Source organism: Leuresthes tenuis, unplaced genomic scaffold (genome assembly GCF_036924035.1).
Source record: "Leuresthes tenuis unplaced genomic scaffold, fLeuTen1.0.hap1 SCAF_23, whole genome shotgun sequence".
Lineage (NCBI taxonomy): Eukaryota > Metazoa > Chordata > Actinopteri > Atheriniformes > Atherinopsidae > Leuresthes > Leuresthes tenuis.
In genome coordinates, this window is record NW_027325377.1 from 8,746,702 (window position 1) to 8,762,989 (window position 16,288).

The 16,288-nt window shown below is 38.3% G+C and overlaps 1 protein-coding gene across 3 annotated transcripts in view; it reads right to left on the reverse strand.

Moving 5' to 3' along the window:
• arhgef39 (Rho guanine nucleotide exchange factor (GEF) 39) overlaps positions 1–16,288 on the reverse strand; it is a 61,625-nt gene that overhangs the window by 12,976 nt on the left and 32,361 nt on the right. For 2 of the 3 annotated variants that reach the window (XM_072377215.1, XM_072377214.1), the window contains exon 7: positions 5,361–5,489. The exons of the other annotated variant lie outside the window; for it this stretch is intronic. In XM_072377215.1, the coding sequence (XP_072233316.1) occupies positions 5,361–5,489 (129 nt within the window). The remainder of the gene's footprint in view (positions 1–5,360; positions 5,490–16,288) is intronic. 3 annotated transcript variants of the gene reach the window in all.

The window sequence follows — 16,288 nt, forward strand, 5'->3', positions numbered from 1 at the left end:
TTTATCATTGAAAAAGACAACTGCACAAAGTATAATCACCAATGGGACAGTGTGAAACACTTCCATGAGAAATGTGTGCCAACCTTGTGTGACCACATCCAAGAGGAGGGCTGTCATTGCTGTCAAAGATGTAAAACTGAAGGCCTGAATAGTATGAAGAGGCAATAATCAAGTTTCCCTCTTTAATCTTGTATTTGAGGTCCACCTTTGAACAAATCACACGCACACACACCACCAATTTGGCAGAGAGGGATTTAAACTGAGCTCTTCACACATTATTTATCTTATTGTGCTTTAGCTTGCAGATTCTAACACACATGGATACCCAGGCAAAGAGCCCAAGTCAACGTATGGACTACATGTTGACTACAAGTTTTACAGTAATATTAAGGATTTTGTGTTTTTTGTCTTGTCCCATTCTCTCTCTTTCTCACACTGATGGTTGTTTGTACAAACTATACAAAGGAACACGATATACAAGACACAGTGTGAATGGAAATACTTGTGCAAACTTTAATGAATTATATTGCATTATCTTTAAAGGAGAAGTGGTTTGAGATCATTGTGTATGTGTACTGTAATAACTGCTGGTTGCAAAGGTCAGTGTTCAGATTCAAACCCCTCACTGTCTACTCTGTACAAAATCAAAAGTTTGAGATGGGGATTTTTTTTTTTTTTTTGAAAAACTGACGGACATGATCTCAGACTCCCTGTTGAATGCAGAATGCAAAGAGAGCAATGACAGACTCAGCCAACGGCTTTGAAATACTGGATGTCTGACAAGCCTCACTACACCGAGCAGAAAAGCAACAGTTGACCCGTTCATTAACATAAGAACATTGTCACAGGTTTATTATTGCTGAGAAACTCAACACTACTGCTTTAATTCAAGAGCATTTCAGTTTTAGTTCTGATTCCCATTTGAAAAAGAACCAGGAGTTGATTTATCTCTTCAGACCCTTTAATGGTGGAAAAAAAAAAACATGCCAGATGGATGTAGTGATGATGAAGGCATCTCCTTTTTTTAGCTGGTTCTGTTCATTACTTATATTATTAGACAATCCTTAAGCAAATCATATTAACTGCAGCTATTTGATGTTAATCCTACATCTACCATAATAAAGTTAGTTAAAATGGTTTTAATAAGTCAGTGTCTGCACACAGCAAAACCAAGTGCGGTGAAAGACTAGATACCTTAAAGTGTTTTAAATATGCATTGTGCACACAAGCTAGTTGGAGATACTGAGAGCTGATTTAAGTTTCTGATTTAATCATTGCAAACAGATTTGACAGACTTATACTGAGTTCCAATCTACAATAACACACACTGACGCATTCAGATTGAGCAAAAAGGCAGGTTTTATCAACATTGAAAGCAAAACTAAGAAGCTTTTTCGTATCAAACTGCAGAACAGTTGAAAACAAAAATAATTAAACTTTCTAAGCTGCGCCGAATAAATGAGGGCTGTTTGAAGGCAACAAAAAAGACCAAATAAAGTGCAAGATAGACTCAGCAGGGGGTAATCATGCTGGGATGTAGCTGCTGAGGAAAGCTCATCTCCTCAATATGAGTGGCAGCAGTATGATAATAGCTAATAAGCAAGAAGCTGACATTTGGATAGATAAGATGAAAATTCATCCTATGTCAAACATAATTTTTGTAATTGCCCCAGCTTGTAGCCCGTGATTGTAGTTAGCCTGAGTGACAGGAGCTGTGCCTCTGGGGCTCAGAGAGGACATTTTCAGCACCAGACAACTCCACTGAGATTAAGTGGTGGGGCCAAGCAGTGGTCAGGTTAGTTTTAAAATGCCATGGGTCTAAAATCTAAAAAACAGTCATGAGACATATGACGATTCCTTCAGGTGTTGCATGGATATTAGAGCAGTGGCTGTGATCGTTCTATTAAATTAGATTTAAACTCAACCGTGGTTGAGCCTTGTACAACCTTCTGAACATATTTTCACTGAAATGCAACTCAAAAAAACATAATGACAACAGATCCCTCTCAGCCTCAAAATTCTTGACAGATAAATGGTAGACCTGGGAGGCAACTTTTCCATATGTTAAATAATCTAAGTTACTGCTCTGTTTTGTCTCACTCCTACAGCCCCAGACCAGTGGAAACATATACATTGAATATGTATTCTCATTTTTCATTACTTAGCAGTAATCACTTAACCACATAGGTAGCTATTCACACTGCAGGGCTTAATGCTCAATTCTGAGATCCGATTTTTTTGCATGGTTTCTTCACATTATTATTTGAATGTGACCACCATCAGACTCTAGTATGAACAGTCTACGCCCTGAAGTGGCCCGCGTGTGCAGAAGAAGACATAATGTCACACGCAGCTCGCTGCGTTTACGATAGTAAACGTGGATGCTACATATGACAGCGTGTGTGTATCAGTTCTGCCCCGTGCACAATTCCGACGTCTGTCTCACTTCAATTACGTAAAAGTCGGACGAAATGCGACATGACCGTTCGGACTGAGGTTGTATTGAAAAACACCAGATTTGAATCTAATTTCGGATAACATATGAAAGCGGTCTGGGTGTGATTTGAGAAAAATCTGATCTGTATTGTTCAGTCGGTCATGAAAAAACAAACAGACAAACAAAAAAACCAAACAAACAACAAAAAATTAAAATAAAATAAAATAAAAAAAAATCAGACATGGGTCACAAATGGGTAAAAAAGAAAGTCAGATTTGGGCCACTTGCCTGCAGTGTGAACGTAGCCATACCTAGAAAATTATTAATTTCAAAACTATCAACTCTTTTTTATTTCTAAAATAAAAAAACAAACCGACAAATAAATACATGCTGATCGGACAAAAGAAGCCGCTGAAAAATGTCAATATTTGAGCAATATATCTTTAAAAAGTTCTCACAGAGACAGCAAAAGGCTGGAAAAGTAAGTGGTACTAAAAAGAAACGGCTAAAGGAACATGTTGCAACCAATTAGTTTAATTGACAGCAGGTCAGTAGCATTATTGGATACAAAAAAAATCATCCTAAAGAGGCAGAAATTGGGTAAGATGTGAAGAGATTCAGCAATCTAGAAAAAATGGCTTCTCCAAATTTTGGAAGAATTTCAGAATGATCTTCAATACGAAATTACAAAGACTTCAAATACCATAAAAAGTCCATAATTTCATTCAAAAATTCCAAAAAATCTAGAGACATGTCTGTGCGCAAGAGATACACAGAAAAATCAATACTGGATCCCAGTGATCTTCAGCCCCTGAGGCGACTGCCACTGCTTTAAAAACAGGCATTATTCTGTAATGGAAATCACCGCATGGGCTCAGGAACACTTCCACAAATCACTGTCTGTGAACACAGTTCCCTTTACCAGCCGCAAATGCAGGTTAAAGCTCGATCATGCAAAGAAGAAGTCAAACGTGAACATGATCCTAATTTCACCGATAATGTTACATAAAACATATGATAATTAATAGGCATAAAAGCCATTACAATGTATAAATTATCAATACAAAATCATTCTTGATAAGGAAATAGTTGCTTAAGGACATAGGGCCACCATCAATGTGGTAAAACTGACACATTGTAGTTGACATCAAGTGTCTTTCTTAAAAATTGGGGGGGGGGTCCAACTGTTCAATATACGCATCTGATCATGTGTGTGCTGAAAATACCCATCTGCATATATATATATTTCACAATTAGGTGGTAAGGTGCAGAGATGTAATAAAATAACAATGCCAACCTTTGCCTTTTTCCCCCCTATTACCCAGTGGCTACATCAACCTGATTGAAATGTTGTGTTGGGACCTTGGGAGAGAGCTGCTGAGCCTAAAAAAAAGCTGCAAACCTCAAACCCTTTGTAAAGAAGAGGAGTCCAAAACTCTTCCACAGTGACGTGAGAGTCTGATAACATACACAAAACAGTTAGTTTAAGTTATTGCTGCTAAAAGTAGTTCTTCTACATTTTGGATTAGGTTTTGCTCACTAAATAACTACATTGTCATTATCTGTAATTTTTATTGTTCAGAGGTTGTATTCAACTAATTTCAAGACCTTGATACGTTCTATTATAAAATTGAAATGGTGTGTACTTTTCTTTTTCACAGTTGTGCTATACTTTATGCAACTGACCATTTGATTATTTATTTTACAATACGTCAGTATGTTGAAATAACAACTAATATAATTTCCCAGAAATACAAAGTGCAAAATGGCAACGATTCAAGGTTTGTTTTTAGATTCTATTATTTATTTTTATCTAAAGTTCTCAATAGTTCAGTTAAGCTCGAGATGCCTCAGATAAAACTCAGTACATGAACTGGGACAAAAATAAAGAGATGAAATCTGTGTGAAACATGATGGAAAACGTGAGACATTTTTGTTTTAAATTCAAGCTACAGCCAGGAATGCAACGCCTGCCTGTCTACTGTATCCATGTCCCATTGATTCAGGCTTTGTGTCTCACAATTGCCCCCCTCTCGTCCTACAGAGCTACTTAATATGTTTGAGGGGCTCCACTGCTTCTCATCTGTAAAAGGCAGAGCTCGTCTTTTCCCCACATTAGAGGTGATGATGGTGGGGAGGAAGAATAATGGGTTGGCATGAGGTTGCCGGGTGGGGAGGTGCTGCTTCAACTCTTAAATCTGCCTGGTGGGACTAGAGCTTTATTGGCAAAAAAGGGAGCCTACAGACTTGCGAGGGCTTGAGAACTTGGATAAGAGGAAGTGTTTGAAACTTTGCACACTGGCATTAGAGAGATGAGCTGCTATTCATCCTTCAGCTCTCAGCCTACACAAACACTTACACACAAAAAAATAAGCCTGCATATCCAAGCAAACAAACACACACTCACTCACAAACACACACACACAGGCTTCCTTTTTATCTTCTGGTCCATGAGATGAAGCTGGACTCTAATTGGTCCTGGGGGAAATTGGCAGGGCGAGCTGTGCAACAATAAGGCTTGACTCTCTGGAGACAAACAACCAGAGGGGGAGTGGCAAAAAGAAAAGAGTCACCGGCCGACAAGTACAGGAAGAAGCACAACAGAGGAGGGGAAATACATGAATAACAGAAAAGGCAGACAGAGGGTATTAACATTTACTCACCAACTGTCAGCTAAATTCATGTTGATGAGATGTACAAAATATTTTACGTTTCTACAGAACGACCGATAATTTGTTAGTCTATTGAGTAGCTATAGTAGATGAGCTAGTTTCCCATCAGTTTAGCTGTGTGTATGTGTGTGTTAGTGTGTATAGTTTTCCCCTCCTCTTTTGTGTCAAAGGACATGAGGCAACAGATATAGAAAGGAGATGGAGGCAATTCATGAAGTACATAAAAAGAATAAGTGATCATAGGTTCTAACCTGAAGCCAACACCCTTGTTTTTCGCCCTTTCAGCAGTTTTTGCACTCGGCAAAGCTGCAGGTGGTTTTCGTGGCACCGTGTGTTCTCCCGGATACGCTGGGACACCTCACACACTGCAGTTACAGCCCCTATATCATCAAAAACAAGCAAACATTAGTAATAGAGTTATTTCATTCAAAATCACTGTGTCCAATAACACGATAGGCGTATACATATAAAACAAATAGTGACAAATTAAAGGGAAAACCAACAGAATAGTGTCTTAGTGGAGTTATTTAAAAAATAAAGTTAATGATTTATAAATTGTTTATGTAATTGTATATCAGGTGTTGTCTTTTGGTTTGACAATACATGCTTTAGTAATCAGATCCACCTACTTCATTCTAGCTGATCACGCTTTTTTTTCACCTGCTATCTTTACAGTTACACTGACAGCCTTCTCATTTGAGCTACCTGAATTTTGCTTGCAGCTCTGGCACAAATGTCTCAGGAGGGTTTGTGGAAGTCTTCGTAGAGATTGGTTAGTGAATTTTTGAGTGACAGCTTTGTGCTCTGGATATCTCCAGAGTTTAACTAGCGGACTTTCCAGGTGTGTTTTGGTAGAAACTTTACTCTTAGAAGCAGCATCAATGAGGTCTCATCACCCTTTAAGTCACTATACTGGAATACTGCATAATTTCAAAGTAAATTTGAATATATCAGAGAGAGGTCATTGTCTTTGGAGCCAACGAAGAGTGACTATAAAAATCTGGAATTTTCAGTCTGGAATATTAAAAACCACAAACCAAGCCAGAAATCTGGGTGTTATCAAGGACTAAGTCAACCTAGTATCACCTGAAGAATATTTCAAGGATTAAAGGACTAATGCCCAGTTCTTCCTGTTTCCTCCTCTCCATATTTACATGCTTCTTTAGCTGTACACTTGTTGCGACACCCAAACCCACAAAGTATCAGTGGCTTTTTGCAGTGTGACCAATCATTCCAGCTCACTTTTAAGGCAAAATGCAAATCGCCTTCTCTCCCATCAAAAGATGTCACCAATTACTAACCCTTAAGGCTCAGTACTCAAATCTTATTACTCAGAATATCCAGATGTTTTCACTTGGGCAATAACAAGAATAATCAGAATGTCCACTGCTTTTGCAAAGGATACTCAGCTCCATGTCACCACTAAAGTTTCTGTTCAAACCCTCTCAAACAGCTTCAGTGACCACAGGACCTGGATATCTTACAATTTTCTCAAATTTAAGAACAAAAAGTGGTGGAGAGTATCATTTTCTTTTGCATCCATCTGTTGGGACAATAGCATACTATTCAAATGACTAATAAGATGCAACAATCTAATAAAGTATTCATATGATTTATTAAACATTAGGCCTGAGTCTGGCATTAAATGATTTGATTGATGATCATCATTTCCCCTTGTAGGATGAATAAAGGTCTATCTTATCTTACTTTGATTCATTTTCTTTTACAGAAATGGTACTGCAACAAGAGGATCATGTTTTATTGAGTCAACTCGAGCTATCTAAAACTTCACATTTCTCTAAACACAAGCTGAGGAGGAGGGATAGTGGCCATCTTCAAATCAGATTTACTAATCTATCCTAGGACCACCACGAGGCCCAGAATAGTTCCTCAGGCTTATGTGCTTGGACAAATACTTTCAGCTTTATGCATCATTGTCTTAGGTAATCTCATAAGAAAGACAACATAAATGTCAATTCCTATAAGATAAAAGTGAATTTAAAAATACTTTATTTATCCATAAAGAAAAATTATACATTTCTATACAGATGACACAAAGCTGTACTTCAAGGAAAACGATTCAGCTGGTCAGACTACAAGTATGTTTTCATGACATAAAGGCCTTGATGACTCATAAGTTTCTGCTTCTGGCTTTCAGTACTACCATGAGGAACCTTGACGTTATTTTTGACCAGGATCAGTCTTTTGACTCACAAATAAAACAAATCCTTAGAACCACCTTCTTTCGCCTGCATAATATTGAGAAACATTCTGACTCATTGCAATACAAAAAAACTCATCCATACATTAGTTACTTCAAAATTGGACAACTGGAAATCCTTGTTATTGTGCCGTGCCAAATACTCTCTGAAAACCACCAAACTTTTTTTTATGAGAATTACCTAGAGTAATTAAATTGATCAAATTCTAGCTTCTCTTCACTGACTTCCTGTAAAATCAAGGATATAATTCAAAACACTTCTTCTCCCTTTTAAGTCTCTTAGAGACCATATGGCTCCTTATTTTTCCAACAGAGCACTTCACTCTGATACTATAGGGTCACTTGTGGTTTGTATAGTTTCCAAGAGTAGAATGGGAGGCAAAGCCTTCAAGTTTCAGGCTCATCTCATGTGCAACCAGTTCCCTATTTGGAAGGAATACGACCTTCTCTACCTTCAAGGGGAGGCATAAAACTTTACTTTTCTTTAAGCTTATAGGTAGGGCAGTCACAGATGGCGTTGAATCATTCCTTTATTTTTTATGCTAAAGGCCTAAGCTGCTGTGGATCATATATGATGCACCTCACTCAGTTCTCAGCACTTTTTACTTATCTGCACTTCACACATGACTTTGTGTTTTTATATATTTTTGTGATCTTTTTTCAAGCGCATGTATCCCCGGCTTAATGTTTTTGTGTTTGTTTAAGCCTCTGTTCTGACCCATCACCCCCCCAGCTGTAATAATCTGGTGCTTTCCTTACTTAGGCTATTTTTTCATGAATAGGTATTATATGAATAGAGCTATTACACATTTGGATAAAATGGGATTGATTTGTGTTGTGAACAGACTGTACTGAATAAATTAAGTATAGGTGAATATAATTAAATAACATCAAACAAGTACACAACATGCAGACAAAACTGCTCACATCACAAGAAAAATAACAGCAGCAACAACAACAAAAAAAAAAATAAAAACGAAGAGATGGAAAGAGCATACGTGTAAGATTTAGAGAGTGGTATGATGTAGATGTGTGGTGGTGATTGTTGTTGAGCAGCAGCTCCCAAAATGAGTTTCTGTGTGGCCATAATCAAAGTCACACATTAATAATACTCAACAAAAGCTGAAAAATATCATAGGTACGGATAGGTTAGGGAAACATGCAATATGCATTATTGTTGAATATGGCAATAACTATATGGCTTTCTCTCTCTCTCTCTCTGATATATATATATATATATATATATATACATACACACATCAATTCAATTTTATTTATATAGCGCCAGATTACAACAATTGTCATCTCAAGGCACTAAAGTAATATAGTCCAATTCAAGCCAATTGGAATTCAATTCATTGTAATCATAATCCAATTAATAATTTGCATTATTGCATTGCATTATTATATATAATGCAAATTATGGAGCTAATCTCTGGTGTAAATTCAAGGTCATTCCACTTTTGTAGTTGTGCATGTAGTTAGTTTCAGAACATGCACAGGAGCAGAACTTCTCTATTATTTGCTTTGTTTTTGTCCTATTTCAAGACAAAATTTCATATTGATAATGTAATTTAGTCTACACATGTCAAACATTTGCATCACAGGACTTGAAGTTAAGGCAAATTCCCTCAAACAGATGAGCTGGACTTGAAACGGACTGTACATATATAAAGTTTTTTCTTTTTAGAAAAAAGGGCATTATGGGGTTTTCCTTTATTTACATTTTAGGTTTGTCACTTTACTAGACTTTCAAACTCAACACTGATACAAAGGGAAATATTTCATTTTTGATACCACAGAAGGAAAAAATTATTTTGAGATTTAACTTTTTTAACAAGCAGCTTCAGACAACCTTTGTCCTCTTGAAACTAGTGGTCCTAACTAAAAATAGGAGCAGCAGCATTAGAATGTTTTTTCCATCTGCTGATGAAGTTTTCAGTCAGCAGAGGCTGCAAAGATGGAAAAATGTGTATCAAATTGCTTAATATTGAGATCTAATTTGATACTTGGTTTTATTATCAATTAGCATCCGACAACTGATTTTTTTTGGACAACCCTAAATCATACACCCACTTACACAATGATGAATGCGTTGGGAGCAATGTAGGGTTCAGCAGACATTTAGAGTGAGGAAGCCAGGGATTAAAGTAATCAGCTCTAAAGTATCCCTCAACAATTCAACCCACTGGTCCAAATCTGACCTCAATGGAAATTCAAAAGTTTGACTTGTAAACAAAACAAAACAAAAAGTGTTCCATAAAAAAACATTGGCTTGGGGTAACAGAGTAACTCGAATCCCACCTAGTGCTGCACATGCATACAGACAATTCATTGAAGTGGTTGTGCTGCAGTTGTTTGTTTCGCAGGCTCGTTCAGCATCGGGGCCTAATTTTGCTGGATTTCATCAGTGCCCCTGCAAAAAAAATTTGAAATAGCTGTACAAAATTAAAATATTCAAAGGGTCTTGATGAGGTATGAGATGGTCTGCTGAGAAGGGCAGTCTCTTGAATGTATGAGTAGGGGCGCCTAACCACGATCATGCTAATTAGTGGAATGCTGCTCTCCACCACAGAGGCCCTGTAGCCTATAATGCGCTGGTTGCTTTCAAATAAGCTGAGTTGTCAGTCTATAATATTAAAAAAAAACAGCTAACATCAACAAGCACAGTTAATTCTTTAAATAAACTTTTTTTCCTCTAAAGTTTATACCACATCAAACCATTGCCTGTGTAGCACTGCTGACTGGGCTGATAATCTAACAGTGATAGTGATTATTTTCTGTTTTTTCTGCTAACATTGGTGGTACTTAGCAGTAATGTCAAGAGCATTTCAATAATGCAGAGCTCAGGTTTCAGTTTGCAACCACAATGTGTTTCAACCACTGGGGAGGGGGGATTAAACATGACCTGACCAGAGCAGAAGAACAACAGCAAATGGTGTACATTTCCAGAGTAGCCAAACAAGATGTAAGCTTGTTGAAATACAAAATTGCTTTTTTTGTTGTAGTGAAGAACACTGAATTTGTAATCAAGTATTATTTCTCACAGAATGGGAAATTTTGATTAAACAATTTGATTGCTCATATATACACTTATCAGCCCCCACGTTAAAACCGCAGACAGGTAAAGGGAGTGGTACTGTTCACCTTGTCATAATGCTATATTCTGCTTGGGAAACTTGCATCCCGTTATTAACATGAATGTCACTCTGACACTTGCCACCAACCTTGACATTTTTTTATCTGACCAGTCAAACCCCCCCAACCACATGAAAACTGCACTTCTCTACAATAGCAGCCTGTGCCAGGAGGACAGCAGTGGACCTGGCTAAAGCTGTTCAGGGAAGGCTCAAGAACATGATAAAGAGTCTGAATTGTTCATCAAGCCACCAAATTCCACAGATACCATTCTGATGAGATGCAATATTATCTGATGGAAGCAAGTCGATGCAAAGATCCTTACACTCAACCCAGGGAGTCAAAAAAATCTATTGCTAATGTCATGGGGCCAGTCACCCCTACACTCAGTGAAAAGAAATGCTGAGAATACAGAGACCTGTGGTGCTCCACCTTCTCAGACGCATAACCCTTTAGTCTCACAAACTGTGGTCTGTCAGGTAGTCGATAATCCAGGTGGTTTGAGGAGGCATCAACCTGTATTTTCTGGAACTTCTTACACAACAGGGCAGACTGAATTGTATTAAAAGCACTGGAGAAATCAAATAACTTGATCCTCACCGTGCTGCCTGTTTTGTCCAGATGATAGAGAGCTTGCTGAAGCAGGCAGATGATGGGATCTTCAATGCAAAGCCCAGGACGATAAATTAACTTTAGCGAGTCCTGACAGGTTTTCACTTGCTTATTTAGGTTAGCCAATAACAGTCTCTCTAGAACTTTCATGATATGTGATGATGACTGGCACTTTATCTTGACTCAGGCTAAAATTGAAGAGGTGCTGTAGAACATCACATAGCTGTTCTGCACAGATCCTCAAGACCCTGGAGCTGACACCATCTGAACCTGCAGCCTTGTTCTGGTTCAGTCTCTTCAGCTGCCTCTTCACCTGGCAGCTGGACACACATAGGCTGAATGGGGAGGCAGATGAGGTCTCAGTGTGTCCTGATGTTGGGTAGATGTTGGTGAGGCTGTTAAGAGCCATGACTGAGATGAACGGTGACATGGAGGTATGACAGGGAGGATGTGGGTACAGATAAGGTGTTAGGTCTGTGTTTCTAGAGACAGGAGAGGGGCATGCCGAGTGTTGAACTGGCTCTATCCTTTACCCTGCCTCCACAGAGTATATCAGACCACAATCTAGAACTCCTCACCTCCAACTACACAGACATTGTTAACGACTCCGCAATGTAATAATGTGACAATTTTTTACTCTGTTCGCAAACTCATTGTCAGTGCAAACAATGACAAGACAACCAATAAGTAATTGTTTAGATAGTGAACCGTAGGAAAAAGTTGATTATGAAAAGTTGGAAAGCGGCCTTTCAGAATGTTTGGCAAAATATAAATGAATGCACATTTATTAACTACACACTAAATAAGACAAATACAAATATGAACACAAACTAAATGAGGGAAAGAAACATAAATTACCTTCACTGTGAGAGGGACACACGAGTGAGTCAAAGGAAAGGTCATAAAGAAACAAACAACATGTTATTACTGTGCTATTTGTGTTAAGATTAAGAAGATGAGAAAACTGTCATCTGATGCTGTCAGAAATTAAGGAAGTAATCAGGAACTTGTGGAATTCAGTTTTACAGAGTGAGAACATTTAGAAAGTTTTCGGTTTTCAGTTTATGGAACCACCTGCTAAAGCTGTCACAGGAATACTGAAATATGAAATGAAGAGTCTGCTAAGGGGGGGTTTCATGAGATCAGGTTGGCCTTCTGGATTGGGTCGGAATAGCATTTGAGAAGGATGGATTCCTCTGCCCACTCAGCTGACATGCTCAGAAGTGACAGAGCGTTATAATGAATGGTTGACAGAACTGAATAGTTAACTTCGCTGTGCAAAGCAACTTCAAGGTCTGTTTGAGAGCGAACATGTATGTAAGTACATAGGAGCCTGTAAAAGTGTAAAACCAAATGCACAGACATGAAAGACAAAGTTTTTAGACTGAAAACAAATGTATAACACTACAAAACTCAGCTGACCGAGGCAAATTTGAAACTATGGTAGCGCATAAATGTTTGCAAAACTGTGACTATAGATACCAAACACTGTTTCCAAGTAGACCTTTCTGAATGAGATTCCGTGCACTTCTGCTGACACAGACTTTGATCTGCCAAAGCAATGTCTGGATATGTATTTCTCTGAGATTTGCACAGGCGAGAACAAAGCCTTTAACTTGAAAGAGGCAACATGGGAGGTATGTGTGGAGCATCAGGTGGGAAAAAAGTGCACAACAATAGGGAAAAATAAATAAAATTTTTAAAAAATCTAACATAAATGAATGAATAAAAAGAAATCTAAATATTACAATTCATCCAGGTGAGTGTTTCTGGAGCAGTTTCAGAATTAATCTCGATATTGTAAAAATGCTTGAAAATGACCAATTAACCATCCACTCATACATGTTGAAATGAAAACACAAAGCAGAGGGTTGGTTACTTAGTTGTGATCGATTCAGTTTCACTCAGTTTCAGTTTTACTGATTCATCAAGAATTAACCAAAGGGGATTTTGCTGAAGGAATTTGGAACAAAGTCAAGAGAATTTGGCTAACTGCACAAGAAACACAAACAAGTTATTAACCTTATATTTAATCACTTAAATGATGACATTGCATGTTTTCCCAGTGTATCCATGGATTCTCTCCGGGTAATCCGGCTTCCTCCCACCACCCAAAAACATGCATGTAAGGTTCATTGGTGACTCTAAATTGTCCCTAGGAGTGAGTGTGCATGGTTGTGTGTCTCATTTGTCTCTGTGTGGTCCAGTGACCTGACCAGGATGTACCCTGCCTCTGGTCCAATGACAGCTAAAATAGGCTCCAGCACCCCCGTGACCCTAAATTGGAATAAGCGGGTATAAAAAAAAAAAAATGGATTGATGGAAGAATAATGACAGACGCAGCATAAAACTAAGAAACATAAAACATGAATCAACAGCAGGACTGTGTTAGAATAAACTGTTTCACAAGAGTGTTTTGTATTGGACACTAAAATGCTGACATGCATCAATGAACATTCAGGAAAAGAAGAATGGCCATGATGTGCAATTACTGGGACAGATTAACTTTGAAGTAACGTGGCCCAATCAAAAAATTAATTACAATGTATTACACTTTATAAATAGGATAGGCTTCAAGGTATTTGAACATTGTAGAGGAGACACTCTTCTAAGTGTGCCATTGTGATGGGAACTTGCCCAGAACTTTGCTGACTTCTGGGTCGTGTTGTGGCAAATAAGTTGGACCAAGGTTGTTCTCCTTGAAATTACAAATCTTTTGGATAATGTTCTTGATTTTGCCGTTCATGTCTGCGTCAGACTGGGATCCCACCAGTACTTTTTGGGCATGGGCCTCGCGCTCTCTGCTACGGGTGGTTAATGACAAACCGAAGTAGACGTGATTCTGCACAAAGTAGTCTGTTAGCCTTGGGCCGTGGCCAACACCAATGTAAGCTTTCTTGTGAAGAATGAGGACACATATCAAACTTGGATAAACCTGATGAAGTCAAACAGCTGTGGATGTTACAAGAAAATAGAAAGATGGTTTCTAATACTGGAAAATTGGGCAGGGTAAAAAAAAAAAAAAAAAACGACCGTAAATTCTGGGCTATAAATCGCTACTTTTTTCAAAGGCTTTGAGCACCGCGGCTTATAATATGGTGCGGCTAATATGTTTTTTTTCTTTTTTTTTTCATGCCGCCAAAAACATATTGCCTCGCAACATTAGACCAATAAAATAAACGAATAATTCACAGTGGTCCAATGAAATGGTTCGATAAATCAAACACACTTACACCACTAAATTATTGTAAATCGGTCATTTGTACTCACCCTCAACGTGGAAAACAAACGAAGAAATGCGTATGATGCAGCTTTTAAACTAAAGGCGAATAGACTGAAGCGAGTGATGAAGTTCTGAGGCTGTTCAATTCGGACACTGAAGAAGATAACTTTAATGGTTTTAGTGTGCAGAAGATGAAGAAGGCGATCAATGACTTTTCCTGGTAGGCTATGGTCTTTTTTTTTTTTATTTTAAACCAGCCGTGTTACAGGCACTGTTCGGGGAAAAAAGCATTTACGCCACGTATTTGTGCTTTACTGATAGGTATTCAAGTTAAAACCGTCGGTGTTACAGCCACTGTTCTGGAAAAAAAGCATTTGCAGTATGTATTTGTTTATGTTACCGTACGCATTTAATTAAAAGTTTAAAAATCCTCACGTGGAACATCTTTCTGTGTAAATATCACAGCTTAAAATCCGGTGCAGTCAATACATATATAAAATGGATTTTCTATTGTCCGGAATTTAAGGCATTTCTAAGTTAGATCGACACTGAATTTATGTCGATCTCTGTGATATGCGTTCAACATTTCCAGTTGCTCCATTAATAAATTAAACAGGCTGTCCATCAGCAAAAACAAATGTGACAATAGCGAATGTTTATGGCCATCACATCAACATATATGCCTATCTATTACTGCAAAGCACTGTTTGAGTTGGTAGGGAAAGAGGACTGAATGCACATGGGGGAGAATGAGGAGGAGGGGGCAAAAAAAAAAAAAGACATCCTCGTTAAACCGCTGCTGTTCCTCCTCATACCAACACAGCGTTCAGAATTAGCTGATTGATGACAGCATTGTTGGTTAGTGTGGCGCATTTTGAGATGTCAGCTTGATGTGTGCAAGTCCACCGGTGGCAAGCTCGTTTTGCCTCACTTAACACCTTCCTTGGCAGCTCAGAGACACATCAGCGGCAGATCAACTTTGATCCCTGTTCCGCCTCTGTACTTTTACACATGAGCCAATGTGCAACGATGGCACATCGGTCCTGGCTTGAAAAGGGATATGCGAAAGAGGCTTGAGAGTAAACTTGCATTATCTTCACAAACTTATTGAGTCATTTTTTACTATCCAAACATCTTCTTTTGCTGCAGAGCTGCATGCAGCATATTTGTTCATCCATTCTTTCTTTGCCTTCCGTGAGCAGCCCTCACACTCGTGCTACACATGCCTCTCCCCTCTTTATCAACAGATACACCAAACTAATTTGATTGGAAGCAAGACTTGCAGAGTTAGACTGCTACCTGAATGCTTCTGTTGTAATATTTTAGGTTTTTATAAAACTTTCTCAAGAAAACTTTCTCACCGAGCAAAAAAAAAAGAGGCAACTTCCGCCTGCCTGTTCCTGCTGCAGACAGAAAGAAGGGAGACTTTGTGCCATTGCAGGTGCTACAAACAGGGAGAAGGAGAAATGTGGGGATAATCTAACACAGTGCAATGTACAACTGCAGTTTCAAGACTGAGCGCAGCAGCCAGGCAGCTAACAAAGATAACAAAAATAAATTTCGAGTTAGTTTTTTCTTTACAATATGCTCCTATTTTATACTGCAACAGTCATGCTGGACTGGTATATATGGCTGTCGTGTTCATGAACTTTTAGCTGAGGACTAAATTTCACACAGGGCTCCACACTCACTTTTTTTCCAGGGAGCACAAAGACAACTTCAGGGACACCTGAAAACTCAAAGAATTTGATTTTCCTTGATAAGTGGATGTAAAGAGATTTCCTTAAGCAACATAATTTCAACTGCTTGAGTACAAGCAATTGGCCTGAAATCGATGTGATTATCTCTTCAGAAAAAAGCTTTGAACTTCATTATCATACCACTGTACTATCATACGAGGAGTACTATGAGGATGATGGCCATCAAGATTCCTATCTACTCTTGAATAAAACAGAACTAGATGAGACTAGGCTTGGTGATCAAAG